This window comes from Vanrija albida (assembly GCF_041260175.1).
Source record: "Vanrija albida strain AlHP1 chromosome Unknown contig_3, whole genome shotgun sequence".
Classification (NCBI taxonomy): Eukaryota; Fungi; Basidiomycota; class Tremellomycetes; order Trichosporonales; family Trichosporonaceae; genus Vanrija; species Vanrija albida.
This window is the reverse complement of record NW_027191422.1, coordinates 3,112,050-3,125,581: the sequence shown is the minus strand read 5'-3', so window position 1 is coordinate 3,125,581 and position 13,532 is coordinate 3,112,050. Positions and strand designations below refer to the sequence as shown.

Here is a 13,532-nt window from a genome sequence, read left to right as displayed (position 1 = left end):
CCATACTCTGGAGGTAAATGAGACGCAAAGGAGTGGACGGCTCACGCTCGGCACAACTTTTTGGTTCGTTGGTGGATTCCATTCCGCCATAACACACACACAAGCACAGCCTGATGGCGTTGATCAGACTGGGGACCCCACAGACTTCGAGGTTTTGTTCCTGCAAGACATCTCTATCCTGGTGGCGAGGCTTGAACATGGCTGCTTTTTTCGATACCCCCTCCGATCTCGTCGCCAAAGATCCAAAGCTGAACACCACTTGTTGGCGAGCTGCTCAAGACGACGCACACCGCTTGTGGAAAGACGCCGTCGGTCGGCCAGGGGATTGACTGACACTGAGTGAAGTTGAGCGAGTGTGTGTGCCTGTGCGTGTGTGGTGGCTGCGTGTGGGTGGCTGCTGGTGGCTGTGTCCATGCCTCTGCCAGCTCGTTCTTCAGTCTCGCCCCTCGCTCCAGCTCTCGTCCCACTCTCGTCCCACTCTCGTCGCAAGATTTCTCAGACACGGACAGCAACTTTGCCCTTTTCCCACTGCCCACCATTCGACCACCCACCCATTCGACTACCATACCCAAGTTTCGACCACCCAAGTTTCGACTCCTCCCTTGACCAACCGCCCAGCTTCTCTACACCACACACCACACGCATGTCAGGCCGCAAGCGTTCTCGCTCGAGGAGCCTGTCCCCCAGCCGCTCAAGCAAAGCGCCGAGCAAGCGTGCGAGGCCTCACAAGGACACGCGTGCGCTGCTCTCCAGGGCGTCAACCTCAAGCCATCCTACGATCCCCACCAACGCCGCACCCGCACGCCGCTACCACCTCTCAAGCCCCGAGCCCGGCGAGATAGTGGAGACGCGCCCTAGTTACCCACGCTACTGGCGCGTGAGGACCCCGGAGCCGCTTGACAGGCCGAAGGTGAATGCTGGCGACACGCGCAACCAGCGTGTCGCACCCCAGCCACTGATCCAGGGCTCGTCCATGCCCTTCTACAAAAACGCAGAGGCGACACTCGAGCCCGGCGAGATTTCACAGTGGCGCAGCAGCGACACCAGACGCCGCCACGTGGTGCCGCTGACGCTCGCCCACGGTGTTCTCAAGCCCCAGAGCAAGCAAGCAAACACCTCGAGTAACCAAGCCGACCCAGCAGAACGTGTGCAGACCTGGGCTACCAGCTCCCTCGACCCCGCCGCCACAGCCGAGATGATCCTTCCCCCGACACTGGCGCTCGGCAATGCGCCGTCGTCGCACACGAGTCCAATCGTTAACGCTCCCCTTTCTGCCGGCACGGGTACCATCGCCAGTGCTGAGGCTACAGCCTCGCTGGGAAGTCCCCCCACTGGACTCGGCAGTGTTGCACCTCCAGTCGAAGCACCGACGCTCGCCGCCCCGAGTCTTGGTAGCAGCACGGCTGCCCCTCCCAGCGGATCCGTGACCAACACTGGCTCGACCGCAGCCTTCACTGTCGTGCGCCGCTCTCGTCGTGCTGCTTCGGTTGGCGCAACCAGCATTTTCCCCACCACATTCCTCAAGTTCAACGCAGCCGACACTGGCGGCGTGGGTGGGACCACTGTGGCCGAGCCCTCTTCAGCCAACACTTGCAACATCACCAATACGACGGCGGACACTGAGCAAACCGAGCAGAGAGACAACCTGCTAATCTTCAGCAATGAGTGAGTGCCAAGGAGAGATTCATCCCAGTGATACATACTGACGAGCGTAGGATTGTGAAGCTTGACGCTGAGTGAGTTGAGCTTAGGCTTGCCCTACTGACCCCTTTAGGAGGGTGGCACTCCAGACCCGCGTCACAGCTTTCCAAGAGCTCTGGGCGAAGGTGTCGCCGGGGTACAGCCTTGAACAGGCGCTGGCCGACGCTCCGAGTGCCGCTGGCCTGATGCTAAACCAGCCCATGCCGCCAACCAAGGGGGCCGAGTGCGCTGCCAAGACCTGCAAGTGCATCGCGGCGCGGGAGGAGCGTATGGTGGAGTTGAAGGACATTAAGGACTGCCTCCACGAGGCCCCGTGCGGGACTTGCGACTGCTGCCACGACGATATGGCCTCCAACATCGGGGCCAATCTGTCACTGCTTGAGATCCCGCAGATTCCCAATTTTGATCACTGGCCCGAGGTTGAGGCCGAGCTGAAGCTTGCGCGCACTCACCCCTCAAGCGCCACGACTCCGGGCGATTTGTACAAGACCCACGCCTACATCGGTACCCGCGTGCTCAAGCTCAGCGTCGCTTACATGACGGAGTATTCTTACAACTTCGCCGATGAGAAGGCCCAGAAAGTCAGTGTTATCCCACGGCTAGAGTTGAGCTGACACTGCCCAGGCCCTTCAATTTTGGTGCATGAGCAAGCCGACCCTCGCAGCCCTTGCCGAATACTGGGGCTTGCACCGGACCACCGTTATCCGGGACGGGGTGATCGCCGAGATGGGCGACAAGAACAAGTTGTGGGCGGACGTTGTGAAGGCTCACGTCGGTGCCCTGTTCCACAAGATGGGCTGGGAGTGGATCCGAGCCTTTGTGCGCCGGGTCTATGAGCCCATCCTCAAGTTCCTTGTGGAGGAGATCAATGCCCAGCGCCTGACGTGAGCGCGTGACGCGAGGGGGTGGCAGAGGGGGGACGGGTGGGGCAGTGTGGCGTGGCCGAAGGGGGGTGAGTCACTGGGCTGTGACTCGCTGGGCTGTGACTCGCTGGGCTATGACTCGCTGTATATAGATAAGGACAGTATTCAACAGAGTTTTAGGTGATGAAAATGAGAGTGGTGCAGACAGAGCTCGAGGCCGTTGTGTTTGTGGCACACACACCCCGCAATGCCACTGAGCCGCACAGGTGGAAAATGAACGCCTGAAGACATGCAGCGTGCTAACTATGTATCGTAAGTGAGTATTGTCCCTTCATGTAGGGTTCGGCGGTTCGAGCTGCCAGAAAGTTGATGGGCGCACTCTGCTGGTGTCCGGTCCACCAGGGTGCTCTAGTTGACGATCTGTGTCTCTCGGTCTATCCGAGGACGTGGGTTCGATTCTGGTGTGCGTACAAGCTACGTTGCATATGCAAGACGGGTGGACGGCTCGCCCTCAACCCAACTTTTTGATTGGCATCTGCTCTGTGTGTGCCGTGCGTGGGGTGCCCGTGTGTGTTTGTGTGCGCTTGTGTGTGTGTGTGGCTGTTGTGGCTGTGTCGCGTGGATGGGCCTGCCAGCACGTTTTTCTTCGCCCCCAGGCGCAATCGCTGCCAGTCGACTGCCCGGACTCTCAAACGCCCAGATACACGCCGCACCTCTCCCTTTTCTCACAACTCTCCATTCGACTGTCTACTTCTCCTAACAACCTCACAGTCTCCTACCACCACACCACCATGCGCGGTCCCAAGCGTGCCACCATCCCCACATGGTGCGGTGCCAAGCGTGCTCGCTCCCACAGTCCGCCTCCCCGCCCTCCGCTCTTCGGCCCACCCAAGCTCGGCAGGACGAGCCTCAAGAACGAGGGGGCAACGCTGCCCACGAGGCCTTCCGCGTCCACTTCGGCGGGTGGGAGCAGAGACGCGCCCATTTACGTGCACGACTCGAGCCCCGAGCCCAGCGACAGCCGTGACGTGCGCCGGGCCGACACGCGCAACGTCAGGCCAAGGCTGTTCGGCAGCTACTCGCCACTGGAGCAGGCTGTATCCACCCCGCCAGTCAAGAAGGTGCCCAAGCAGGCTGCACCCAGACGCAACGTCAGGCCAAGGCTGTCCGGCGGCTACTCGCCACCGGAGCAGGCTGTGTCTACCCCGCAGGTCGAGCAGGCGTCCAAGCCACAGGGGCAGGCTGCATCCATCCCGCCGATCGAGGAGGCGCCCAAGCACCAGCTCAAGAATGACGCCACCGCTGAAGGTAAGCAGTCGGAGCCTGCGGGGACGGCGACCGCCGCGACGACCAGCGCCCTCGTCCCTTCTGCGCCACCCAAGACCACAGGCACGCCTTCGCTGTGTGGGGACCCCACCGGAGCCGCCACCGTGCCAGTCCCAGACAAGGCAGCAAAGGCAGCGCCGCCTGCGTCTGGAGTGCCGATCCCCAGCAACAGCAAGGCAGACCCAGCCGGATCTGCCCCCACCAGAATCGCTAGTGTCGCAGTGCCAGGCAAGGCAGCAAAGGCAGCGCCGCTTGTGTCTGCGGCGACGAGCAGGGCCACCAACCCAGCCGGATCTGTCCCCACCGGAATCGCCAGTGTCGCAGTGCAAGACAAGGCAGTAAAGGCAGCGCCTGGGTCTGGAGTGGTGAAATCTGGTAACAGCAAGGCAGGCCAGGCCAGCGGATCCGGCAGCAGTAACGTCCAGCGCGCTGATTTGGGTGGCACCTCAACCCGCCCCGTCCTGAGCGACGCTCACCCTGCTGGTCCTTCTGGCTCGGCCAGCACATCTCGCCCGGTCACCCACGCCGTTAATAGCAGCAGCCCGGCCTCCACCCGCGCCGTTAGTAGCAGCACCCCGGTCTCCGCCCTCAATATTACCGCATCTGGCACCAACGATGTGGCTGGCGCCGCAGCAGGTAGTGGCAGTTCCAGCTCTGGGCGCACAGGGCTTGAGGAGGATGCCGAGGCATCAATCTGGAGGAAGAAGTGAGTGCCAAAGCAGGATCAGCTCGAGTCATGCTGAAGAGGATAGGAACCTGGAGCTGGAGGCTAGGAACCTGGAGCTGGAGGCTAAGAACCTGGAGCTTGAGGGTATGAACCTGGAGCTTGAGGAGGAGCTTGAGGACAGGAACCGGGAGATTATGTATGGGTGAGTTGTTCTGGGGTCGGTGTGGTCCAAAGAGCCCCACTAACACATATAGCCTGGGGGCTCTCATGGCCCGCCTGACGGCTTCCGAGGCCCAGTTGAAAGCTTCCGACGCCCGCATTGCGGCTTTCAACACGCTCTGGACCAAGATCTCTCCGCGGTACACTGTGAACCAGGCGCTGGCCGACTCCCAGCGTACCAAGGGTCGGGTGCTGCACCAACGCATGCTGCCGAAGGCGAAAGAGGGCCGAAAGTGCGATAAACAGACGTGCAAGTGCATCGCGGCGCGGCACGAGCGGATCAAGGAGCACAAGCGTGTTAAGGACTGCGTGAAAGCGGCGCCGTGCGGTGACTGTGACTGCTGTCGCGACAGCATGGGCGCCCATATCGAGACCCGCCTGATGGCGCTCAGCATCCCCCCGCTCCCCAACGTTGAGGATAATCCTGCCCTCAAGGCGGCGTTCAAGCGCGCGCGCACCCACCCTTCGGGCGCGAGCACCCCCGGCGAGTCGTACAAGGCGCAGGAGCATCTGGGGGACGGGATGCTCGAGCTCACCATCCGCAATATGATTGGCGATACGCTCGGCCTCAGCGGCAGGGCTGCCCGCGTGAGTATTGTCCAGACTGGGCTAAGCTGATGCGGTACAGCGCCTGGGTACCTGGTGCGTGCGCAACTCAACGCTCGCAGTTCTGGCCAAGTACTGGGGCCTGAACAGGACGATTGTCATGGCGGCCAATGTGCGCACCAAAGTCAACAAGACCAAGTTGAGGGCCGACGTCGTCGAGGCTCACTTCGGCGCCATGTTCAAGGAGATGGGCTGGGATTGGACCGACGGCTACTTGCGCCAGGTCTTCAAGCCCATTATCACGTTCCTCGCTGCCGAGATGAAGGCTGAGCGCCTGACGTGATCGCGCGGTGCGAAGGAGAGGGTGGGTGATGGGTGTGGCGGCATGGAATGGTGTAAGGACTGTGTGTCACTGGGCTGGGAGGCGCTGCAGATAAACAAAGGATAGCTTGCGACAGAGTTTTAAGTGATGAAAATGAGAGTGGTGTAGAGAGAGCTGGAGACCGCGCAATTACCAAGCGGCGTAGAGGAATCGTGCTCGGACAGCCCGTGAGCCATGCTTTTCTAGGAGAACACCACAGCGTAATCCACCGGCAGCACTGACACAAGCCACAAGCCGCACAGAAGCTGATTCATCCATTCTCATTGTCACCGGTCAAGCTAGTGAGAGCGGGAGGCTGCTCTGTTCCAGTTAAGGACGGGCCTCGACTCCATGTCTCATCCCACCTCGCTACCACAAGACGTTAGACGTTGGTGGCATAATCACTAAATGGGGTTTACAACGAAGTTGTGCCACAAACCCGTGAGGGGGAGTTTTTTTTTCTTGTACACTCCATGCTGGCATCCGTTGAGGTTCGCGGTACACACACCCTGCAATACCGCCAAGCCGTACAGGCGAAAGCGAGCTCCTGACTACATGTACAGAGCGTGCAAACCGTCGTCAGTCAGCAGTGCCCCCTTCATATTGGGTTCGGCGGTTCGAGTTCTCAGAGTTGATGCGCACACGCTGGTGGTGTCCGGTCCGCCAGTGTGTTCTGGTTTAGTTTCTGGGTCCGCCGGTTTATCCGAGGACTTGGGTTCGATTCTGGTGTGCCTACAAGCTACGGGGCGAGATAGCAAGACGGGTGGAGGGCTCGCGCTCAACCCAACTTTTTCATTGGTGCACTCTCCAACCCGCCATGTGCTTTGGGCGTGCCGTCCGCTGGCGCCACATGTATGTGGCGGTGTGTGTGTGTGGGGTTGAGTGTGTGGGGCTGTTTGGGGCTGTGTCCAGGCGTGCCAGCAGTTTCTTCAGTCTCAGTCTCGCACCCCCGCACCGTTCTCGTTGCCAGAATGCCCATTCACCCAAGGACATCACCTCTCCTCGTTGACAACACTCTCCATTCAACATACACCTTCCATCGACCAACCTCTCACAGTTTCTCGACACCATACCGCCACCATGACCGGTCCCAAGCGTCCTCGTCCGGGCAGCTGGTCCCCCGACCCCTCGCCCGCTGAGCCACGCAAGCGCACCAGGCCAGGCAAGAAGCAGCGCGCGCTTCTGGCCATGGCGTCGTCCACCAGCAACTCTGCCGGACCCAGCAACTCTGCTGGGCCCAGCAACGCCCCAACCCCTTCCGTCGCGCATGACTCGGAGCCCCCCCAGGTCAACGTGCCGCCCACGTACGTCGTGCCCGACTCGAGCCCAGACCGAAGCGACTTGTGGGAGGTGGGCGGTGGCGACACGCGTCACGGGCACCGCGACTCGAAGATTAGCAAGAGACCGTCGCTGAGCGGCGGATACGCGCCACAGGGCCATGACGCGTCCCCCACTTCGACGCAGGGGCCGTCCAAGCGCCATCTTCAGGATGCAGGCGCCCCTGGGGCGAAGCAAGCGGATGGAGCGGAGCGCGTCGCCACCGCCCCTACCAGTGCCCTGACCCCCACCGTCGCTGCCAGTGCCGTCACCGAGCGTGTCACCACCGTCGCTGCCAGTGCCGTCACCGAGCGCGCTGCCACCGCCACTGACAGTGCCCTCATCCCCACCGAGCGTGTCGCCACGGGCTACCAGTGCGCTCCTCCCCATCGCCGCTACCAGTGCGCTCGTCCCGGCGAAGCAAGTGAATGGAGCGGGGCGCGTCGACAGCACCGTTGCCAGTGGCCTCACCCCCACCGCCACTACTAGTGCACTCGTCCCGGCGAAGCAAGTGGATGGAGCGGAGCGCGTCGACACTGCCGCTACCAGTGCTCGCACCCCCACCGCCACTACCAGTGCCCTCATCCCCACCACGCCAGCCAAGACCACGCGCCCCGCTGCGTTCGTGTTCGGGGCCTCGTCGTGGGACGCGCGTCCAGCCCTCCCTACTCCACTTTCCACCGCCACGGGCAGCTTCGCTGGGCTCGGCACCGCGAAGGCTTCGAAGGCTTCGGTGGGAGGAGACTTAAGCAAGATTGGCAGAATTCCAGTGCCAGACAAGGCGGCACCTGTGTTTGGAGCGCCGAGTCTTGGCAGCAACAAGGACGGCCTGGCCCGCGGATCTGGGATGAGCGATTTTCTGCGTCTTGCTTCGGGTGGCGCCACCTCAAGCTTCGCCGCCCCGAAGGACTCGATCAACACGTCAGCATTGAAGAAGAAGTGAGTACTGGCGTGAGTATCGCCCAAGTCAAACTGACCGTCATAGGATCCTAGACCTTGAGACCGAGTGAGTTGGACCAGCGTGTCGCAAGCACTACTGACCGTGATAGGGTGCAGTCTTACAAGTCTCGGACGTACGCTCTCGAGGCGCGGACGACGGCCATCGAGGGCCATATGGCGACTCTCGCAGACAAGTCGCCCCGCAGCAAGGGCTCGCCGGCGCACGGAGTCGACGAGGCTCTGGCCGATTCCCCGAGTTCCAGCAGCAAGGTGCTGCGGATGTCCATGACGCAGCACCTCCGGTCGACCCACGACGCACAACTCTCCAAGCCCAAGGGCGATAGCTCGACCGCGCCGCGTACGACCAAGTGCGCTGGAGGGAGGTGCAAATGCATCGCGGCGCGACACGAGCGAATTGCGGAGCTCAAGCTGGTCGAGGACTGCATCCACAAGGCGCCGTGCGGGGACTGCGAATGCTGTCGCGAAGGCATGACCGCGCATATCGAGGCCCATCTCATGTTCCTCCGCATCCCCCAGCTGCCGGACTTCGAGGGCAATCCGGCCGTCCAGGCAGAGTTGAAGCGCGCGCGCACCCACCCCTCCCGCGCACGCACATTTGACGAGTCGTACAAGGAGCACGAATGGGTGGGTGACGGTGTGGTCGAGCTGCACGTCCGCCGCATTATCCTCAAGACGTTCAACCTTCCCCGCAACTACGCCCGACATGTGAGTGGCTGCACTCGTCGAGTTCACTGACCTGGCAGCGCCTTGTCAGCTGGTGCGTGCGCAACTCGACGCTGGCCTCTCTCGCAAAGTACTGGGGCCTTGACAAGACACTCGTCATCTCCAAAGCCGCGCGGGGATCGACCACCGAGACCAAGGTGTGCGCCGACGTTGTCGAGGCTCACCTAGGCGCCCTGTTTGAGAAGATGGGCTGGGACTGGACGGATACCTTTCTGAGCATGGTCTACACCCCCCTCATCACGTTCCTCGCGCAAGAGATCAAGGCCGAGCGCGTGACCTGATCGCGGGGTCGCCGGCGGTTATCTAGGGGATGCGGGGGGAGCAGGGCTGTGGCGAGACGGGCTGTGAAGGAGAAAGGTTGTGAAGAAGGGCCGCGAAAGGGCCGTGAGTGAAGACGGCTGTGGGTGAGAAGGCCTGTGAGCAAGATGTGCTGTGAATCAAGGTCAGGAAGCCGCCGGGTTGGGCGAGGACGCGAGTTGGAGGTTGGAGGAATAGGAATAGATGTCGTGCTAGGGTATGGATTGTGTTTAGCCAGATCCTGGCCGTCGCCGAGGCAGGGGCTCTCGGCGGGGCGACGCTTGCAACAAGCTGGCGCTACCATTTGCCGGAGGCACTGGCCGTGAGGCGGCCTCAGATCACCGAGCTGGGCCGACGGACACGCCGAGAGGCCACAGTCTGTGCTCGCCTGCGCTGCTAATGGTGCTGACAGAGTTGCCGGCGCTTCGCTCCTCCTTACTCGCGGCAATCGATAAACACCGCGTATCGCGCGGTGCATCCGGCTGGGCGCCCGCGCGGGGCCGAAAGGGCGCCGAGAAAGCCATGACTCGGCGCGGGCCGCCGCAGTCGCCTGGTCCCATGGCCGGTGGTCGTCGCAGCAGTCCACTCTGGCGAGACGGGGATTCCGGGCCGACGGGCCTGCATCAGCAACACATGATAACATTGGTTTTCCGGCGGAGAGATCATCTTGGCGAGGCGCAGGCATTGAGCACGACAGGTCGGGGGCTTGCCGCCGAGCCTGTCCGACCCCCAGCTGCCGGGCGCCATGCAGCGGCTCGTGATCCCGCTGGAGGTGCTTGTCCTTGGCTCGTTTGCCCGGGTTTTGAGCGGCTCGTCATGTGTCTGGCGAGGTGGAGGGCCAGGGGGCTGCCAGGGCTGGATGCCCTTCGGCCTCGGAACCGCCGGCATGTGCGTAAGCAATCTCACTCGTGATGCACCGACGTGCCGCACACGATAAGCCCAATGGTCAGGAGGGTGCATGCACTTCTTCCCCACCTCTGTCCGGGTCGCGCGACGTGATCGAGGGTAGTCAGTATTAGGATTAGTTTTGTAATGGGGTAATGTGATTGTAATGCGGATTTTGCCTGCCGGCAAGTCGGCCCCGACCCCGCTCTTGCTGCTTGCCGTTTTCCGGCCCGGCGGCGTCCAAGTCACAAAGTGGGATTCCCGACCGAGACGAGGCGACGACGACCGGACAACCGACATTTGCTTGGCCCACCTCGTCTCGTCCATCTTGCATCCTGTCACTTCTCCACAACCCACACGACGACACAATGTCAGGCAGCGAAGACGCAAAGGACGACGGCGGCGCGCCCCCACCAGCAAACAGTACGTCGTCGGCGCTAGCCCCCCGAGACACAGACACACCACTGACTCCACCACAGAGGCCTGTGTACGCCGCCCACTCCACCCGTCTCGCTAACACCCGCAGGACCTATGCTACCGCTCCAAGCTCAAGTGCGTCGGGCGCGAGAACCCACCATGCCAGCGCTGCGTGACCCAAGGCATGGAGTGCACGTTTGACGGCCGGCGCAAGTCGAAAATGACAATGGTGGAGAAGTGAGCCCGGGCATCAGCCAGGCCCAGTGGCAACACAACGCTGACGCCCGACGTAGTCGCATCTCCTCGCTCGAAGGCACGCTCGAGGACATGCAGGCGCAGATGAGCGCCGTGCAGAACCAGCTCGCCGAGCTGGCGGCGCTGCAGCGGGTCCAGGCCGCAAGTGAGTCATGATGCGTGGACGGCCTGAACCCCTCGGTGGACGGCTCGGTGGACGGCGCCGACGCACCGCGTGGTCTCGGCTTATCCGGCCATGTCATGCGGCTGACAACATTTGCACAGAGCCCGAACCCTCGCCCATCCCGCGGTCGCCGCACACGCTCGCGCCGCCCGTGAACGCGCACTCGCTCTCGGCCATCCTCAGCCCCGCGCCACCACGCAGCAGCTTCGACGACGACGGCAACAACCACTACCACTCTGCGTCGGTGCGCTCGTCCAAGGCGCCGGTGCTCGGCCCGACGCTGGGCGGGCCGCCGTCCTACCTCCCGCCCGCGCGCAGCCCACCCCGGCGGCGGGATGACGTCGACGACGACCCACTCGACGAGGCGTCGCGCCACGGCCCGCTCCGGAAAACGCTGTCGCGTTACGAGCAGGCGCGGCGCGCACCCCAGTCGTCGTCCAACCCCATCTCGCCGGTTGCAACGAGTGATCGGCCCAACAAACGCTTCAGGGGGGACGACTACGCGCCGACTCCGAGCGACATTTACGCGGGCTCGGCTGTCTCGGCGCCCGAGTACTCCGACCCCGTGGATATGGGCCTCGTTTCCCCGGCGCGCGGGCGCGCCCTCGTCGATACGTGAGTGGGTTGATAGTGCGCCCGCTGACCCACACAGATTCTTCAAGCACTGCAACGTGTCGATCCCCATCTTTGACCCGGCCGTGGATACTTGGGAGAGGTAAGTTGCTGCGGTCGGCACAGAGGCTGACGTCAGCCTTCGCCGGCGTTCCGCGCTTTGCCTCACGGCAATCCTCATGGTCGGCGCCAAGTTTGACGACGGGTCTGAGGATAGTACGCTGCAGCGGCGACTGCAAGATCACGCCGAGTGGCTTGCGAAGAACACGCTGTTTTCTCCCGCGCCAAACGACGTCGACATTGAGACCATCCAGGCGCTGGGTAGGTTGCAATCCCCGGTTGATGCTGACCTGCCAGTCGTGCTCACAGCATGGGGTGAGGTCCAGTTCCGACCTGGAGGGCACACGTTCCGCCTTGCGATGGAGTCGGGCCTGTACCGCTGCCTCCCGCACCTCGTATCGACCGGCATGGGCAGCCGGTGCGTGTACGCTGCCGACCTGGACAAGGACCGGCCGTACCTTGTCGGTGCGCGCGTGTGGCTCGCCATCCTCAAGAGCGAGTATGAGATGGCCTTCAACCACGGCCGGCCGCTGCTGGTCGGCGATGACCCGAGCATCGGGCTGGGTCGACGCCTGCTCGACCACCCCCTCGCGCTGCAGACTGACTCGCGACTGGTCGCGCAGTGCGAGCTGATCGCCGGCCGACAGCGCCGCCACCTCAGCTTCCAGGACCCGCCGCAGACGACCATGGCACAGACGGTCGCCGAGATCCAGAAGGAGAACGAGTTCTTTGACTCGTGGTTTGCCGACTGGAACAGCTACTATGGTAGGTCTGCTGGCGGTGCATCTTCTGACTCGCCAGACCACGTCGACATCCCCAGCGGCCACTTCCTCCGCGATGTGCTGGTCACGCTCAAGAACCACGCCATCCTGATCTCGAACGCGCGGCTCCTCATCGGCGTGCACTCGCAGGCGGATGTGGAAGCGCTGTCCCCCGAGCGCCGCGACGCGCTCTTCAAGGCCGTCGGCGCTGCCAGCGGCCTCGTGCACATGGCCGTCGCATCCAAGGGATACAAGGAGCACTTTTTATCCGCCAGTAGCCTGACGCAGTTGGGTATGGTGTTTGCGTCGCGCCTGCTTATCCGGTTTGCTACGCTTGCGCCCGAGGCCGTCGACCTGCGGCAAGCAAGCAAGGAGATTGAGGAGGTTGCCGAGATGCTGCGGCGGGGTGAGTGCTTTAGTGTGTCAGTCTGCGCCGTGCTAACGCCCATCAGGCCCCGGCGCCCAGCTCGCCGAGCAAATCCACCAGATCCTCGAGCGCGCGCGGGACAAGCGCGTCCTCCCGCCGCGCTCTGGCCCGGGCTCGCGCAACAACTCGCCACGGCGCGACGGCGCAGCGGCCGACGACGGGCGAGTCGCGTTCACGTGGCCCGAGCCGGCGGCGCCGTACACGTTCGACCTGCTCAGCGACTTTGAGTTTGCGCAGGAGCTTTTCAGCGGCCCAGCGCTGACTGACAACGAGGCGATCAACATGTTCAACTGGATCCGCAACGACTGGCACGACCGGCCGCCTGGCGGGTCAGGGTCCGGGTCTGGCTGGTAGCGGGTTGCGTCTTGTCCTGTCTGTATGATTTACTTGCATCCATCTGCATTGCTCTTCCTAAGGCTGGTACAACGGCGCGGTGGTGCTGCGGCCTTGCTCTCGGGCGGGCTTGTGCGGCGATCCAGTCCTACTTGGCCTCCTTGTGGTCGACGTGCGAGCCGGGCACGTGGCCCTGGCCGTGGTGGTGGTGGTGGTTCTTGCCGGTGCCGGGGGCGATCGAGCCCTGGGCCTGGTCGCCGGCGGCGGCGTGGTGCGCGGCGTGGTGGTGTTCGCGGTGCTCGCCGGCCTGGCCGCCCTGCGCGGCGGCGGCGGCCTGGGAGCGGGTCTGGCGGTCGGATGTGGGCTGGGGCGCGGACATGGTGGTGTGGGGGGCGTTTGGGGGTGGGTTGGGCGGTTTCTGGGCAGCTCTTCCCGCCCTACGGCCTTAAGTAGGAGCTTGCTAGCCTCTCCGTCTCGGATCTCTGCATGCTACCACGCTGCCCGGTGCGCATCTCGCTTGCTTGTCGTCATGCCGCGCGCGAAATGACGCGGGAATGTGCCAGATGCCAGAGGGAGCCAGAGGAGAGCGGTAACTGAAACGGCCGTCGCACGTCAGCCACAGGCCACAGGCAGAGCCAC

General features: G+C 63.1%; 5 protein-coding genes across 5 annotated transcripts; 4 read left to right on the top strand and 1 right to left on the bottom strand.

The window, feature by feature from the left end:
* Positions 1-973: 973 nt before the first annotated feature.
* On the top strand, positions 974-2,589 carry Q8F55_004542 (uncharacterized protein; the record flags this gene model as incomplete). The annotated part of the gene is made up of 4 exons (XM_069353055.1): positions 974-1,665; positions 1,716-1,736; positions 1,775-2,282; positions 2,326-2,589. 4 exons carry the CDS (start codon positions 974-976, stop codon positions 2,587-2,589), a joined length of 1,485 nt encoding a protein of 494 aa, XP_069210473.1.
* Positions 2,590-3,355: 766 nt separating this feature from the next.
* On the top strand, positions 3,356-5,665 carry Q8F55_004541 (uncharacterized protein; the record flags this gene model as incomplete). The annotated part of the gene is made up of 4 exons (XM_069353054.1): positions 3,356-4,596; positions 4,643-4,759; positions 4,812-5,364; positions 5,405-5,665. The coding sequence occupies 4 exons, from the start codon at positions 3,356-3,358 to the stop codon at positions 5,663-5,665; spliced, it is 2,172 nt and encodes a 723-aa protein (XP_069210472.1).
* Positions 5,666-6,763: 1,098 nt separating this feature from the next.
* On the top strand, positions 6,764-8,964 carry Q8F55_004540 (uncharacterized protein; the record flags this gene model as incomplete). The annotated part of the gene is made up of 5 exons (XM_069353053.1): positions 6,764-7,374; positions 7,577-7,939; positions 7,986-8,006; positions 8,050-8,665; positions 8,704-8,964. 5 exons carry the CDS (start codon positions 6,764-6,766, stop codon positions 8,962-8,964), a joined length of 1,872 nt encoding a protein of 623 aa, XP_069210471.1.
* Positions 8,965-10,233: 1,269 nt separating this feature from the next.
* On the top strand, positions 10,234-12,914 carry Q8F55_004539 (uncharacterized protein; the record flags this gene model as incomplete). Its single annotated transcript, XM_069353052.1, has 10 exons — positions 10,234-10,288; positions 10,345-10,352; positions 10,392-10,519; positions 10,576-10,682; positions 10,802-11,315; positions 11,353-11,415; positions 11,452-11,633; positions 11,670-12,137; positions 12,174-12,539; positions 12,586-12,914. 10 exons carry the CDS (start codon positions 10,234-10,236, stop codon positions 12,912-12,914), a joined length of 2,220 nt encoding a protein of 739 aa, XP_069210470.1.
* Positions 12,915-12,986: 72 nt separating this feature from the next.
* On the bottom strand, positions 12,987-13,301 carry Q8F55_004538 (uncharacterized protein). Its single transcript, XM_069353051.1, has one exon. It carries the CDS (start codon positions 13,270-13,272, stop codon positions 13,042-13,044), a length of 231 nt encoding a protein of 76 aa, XP_069210469.1. The 5' UTR covers positions 13,273-13,301; the 3' UTR covers positions 12,987-13,041.
* Between the last annotated feature and the right edge of the window lie 231 nt (positions 13,302-13,532).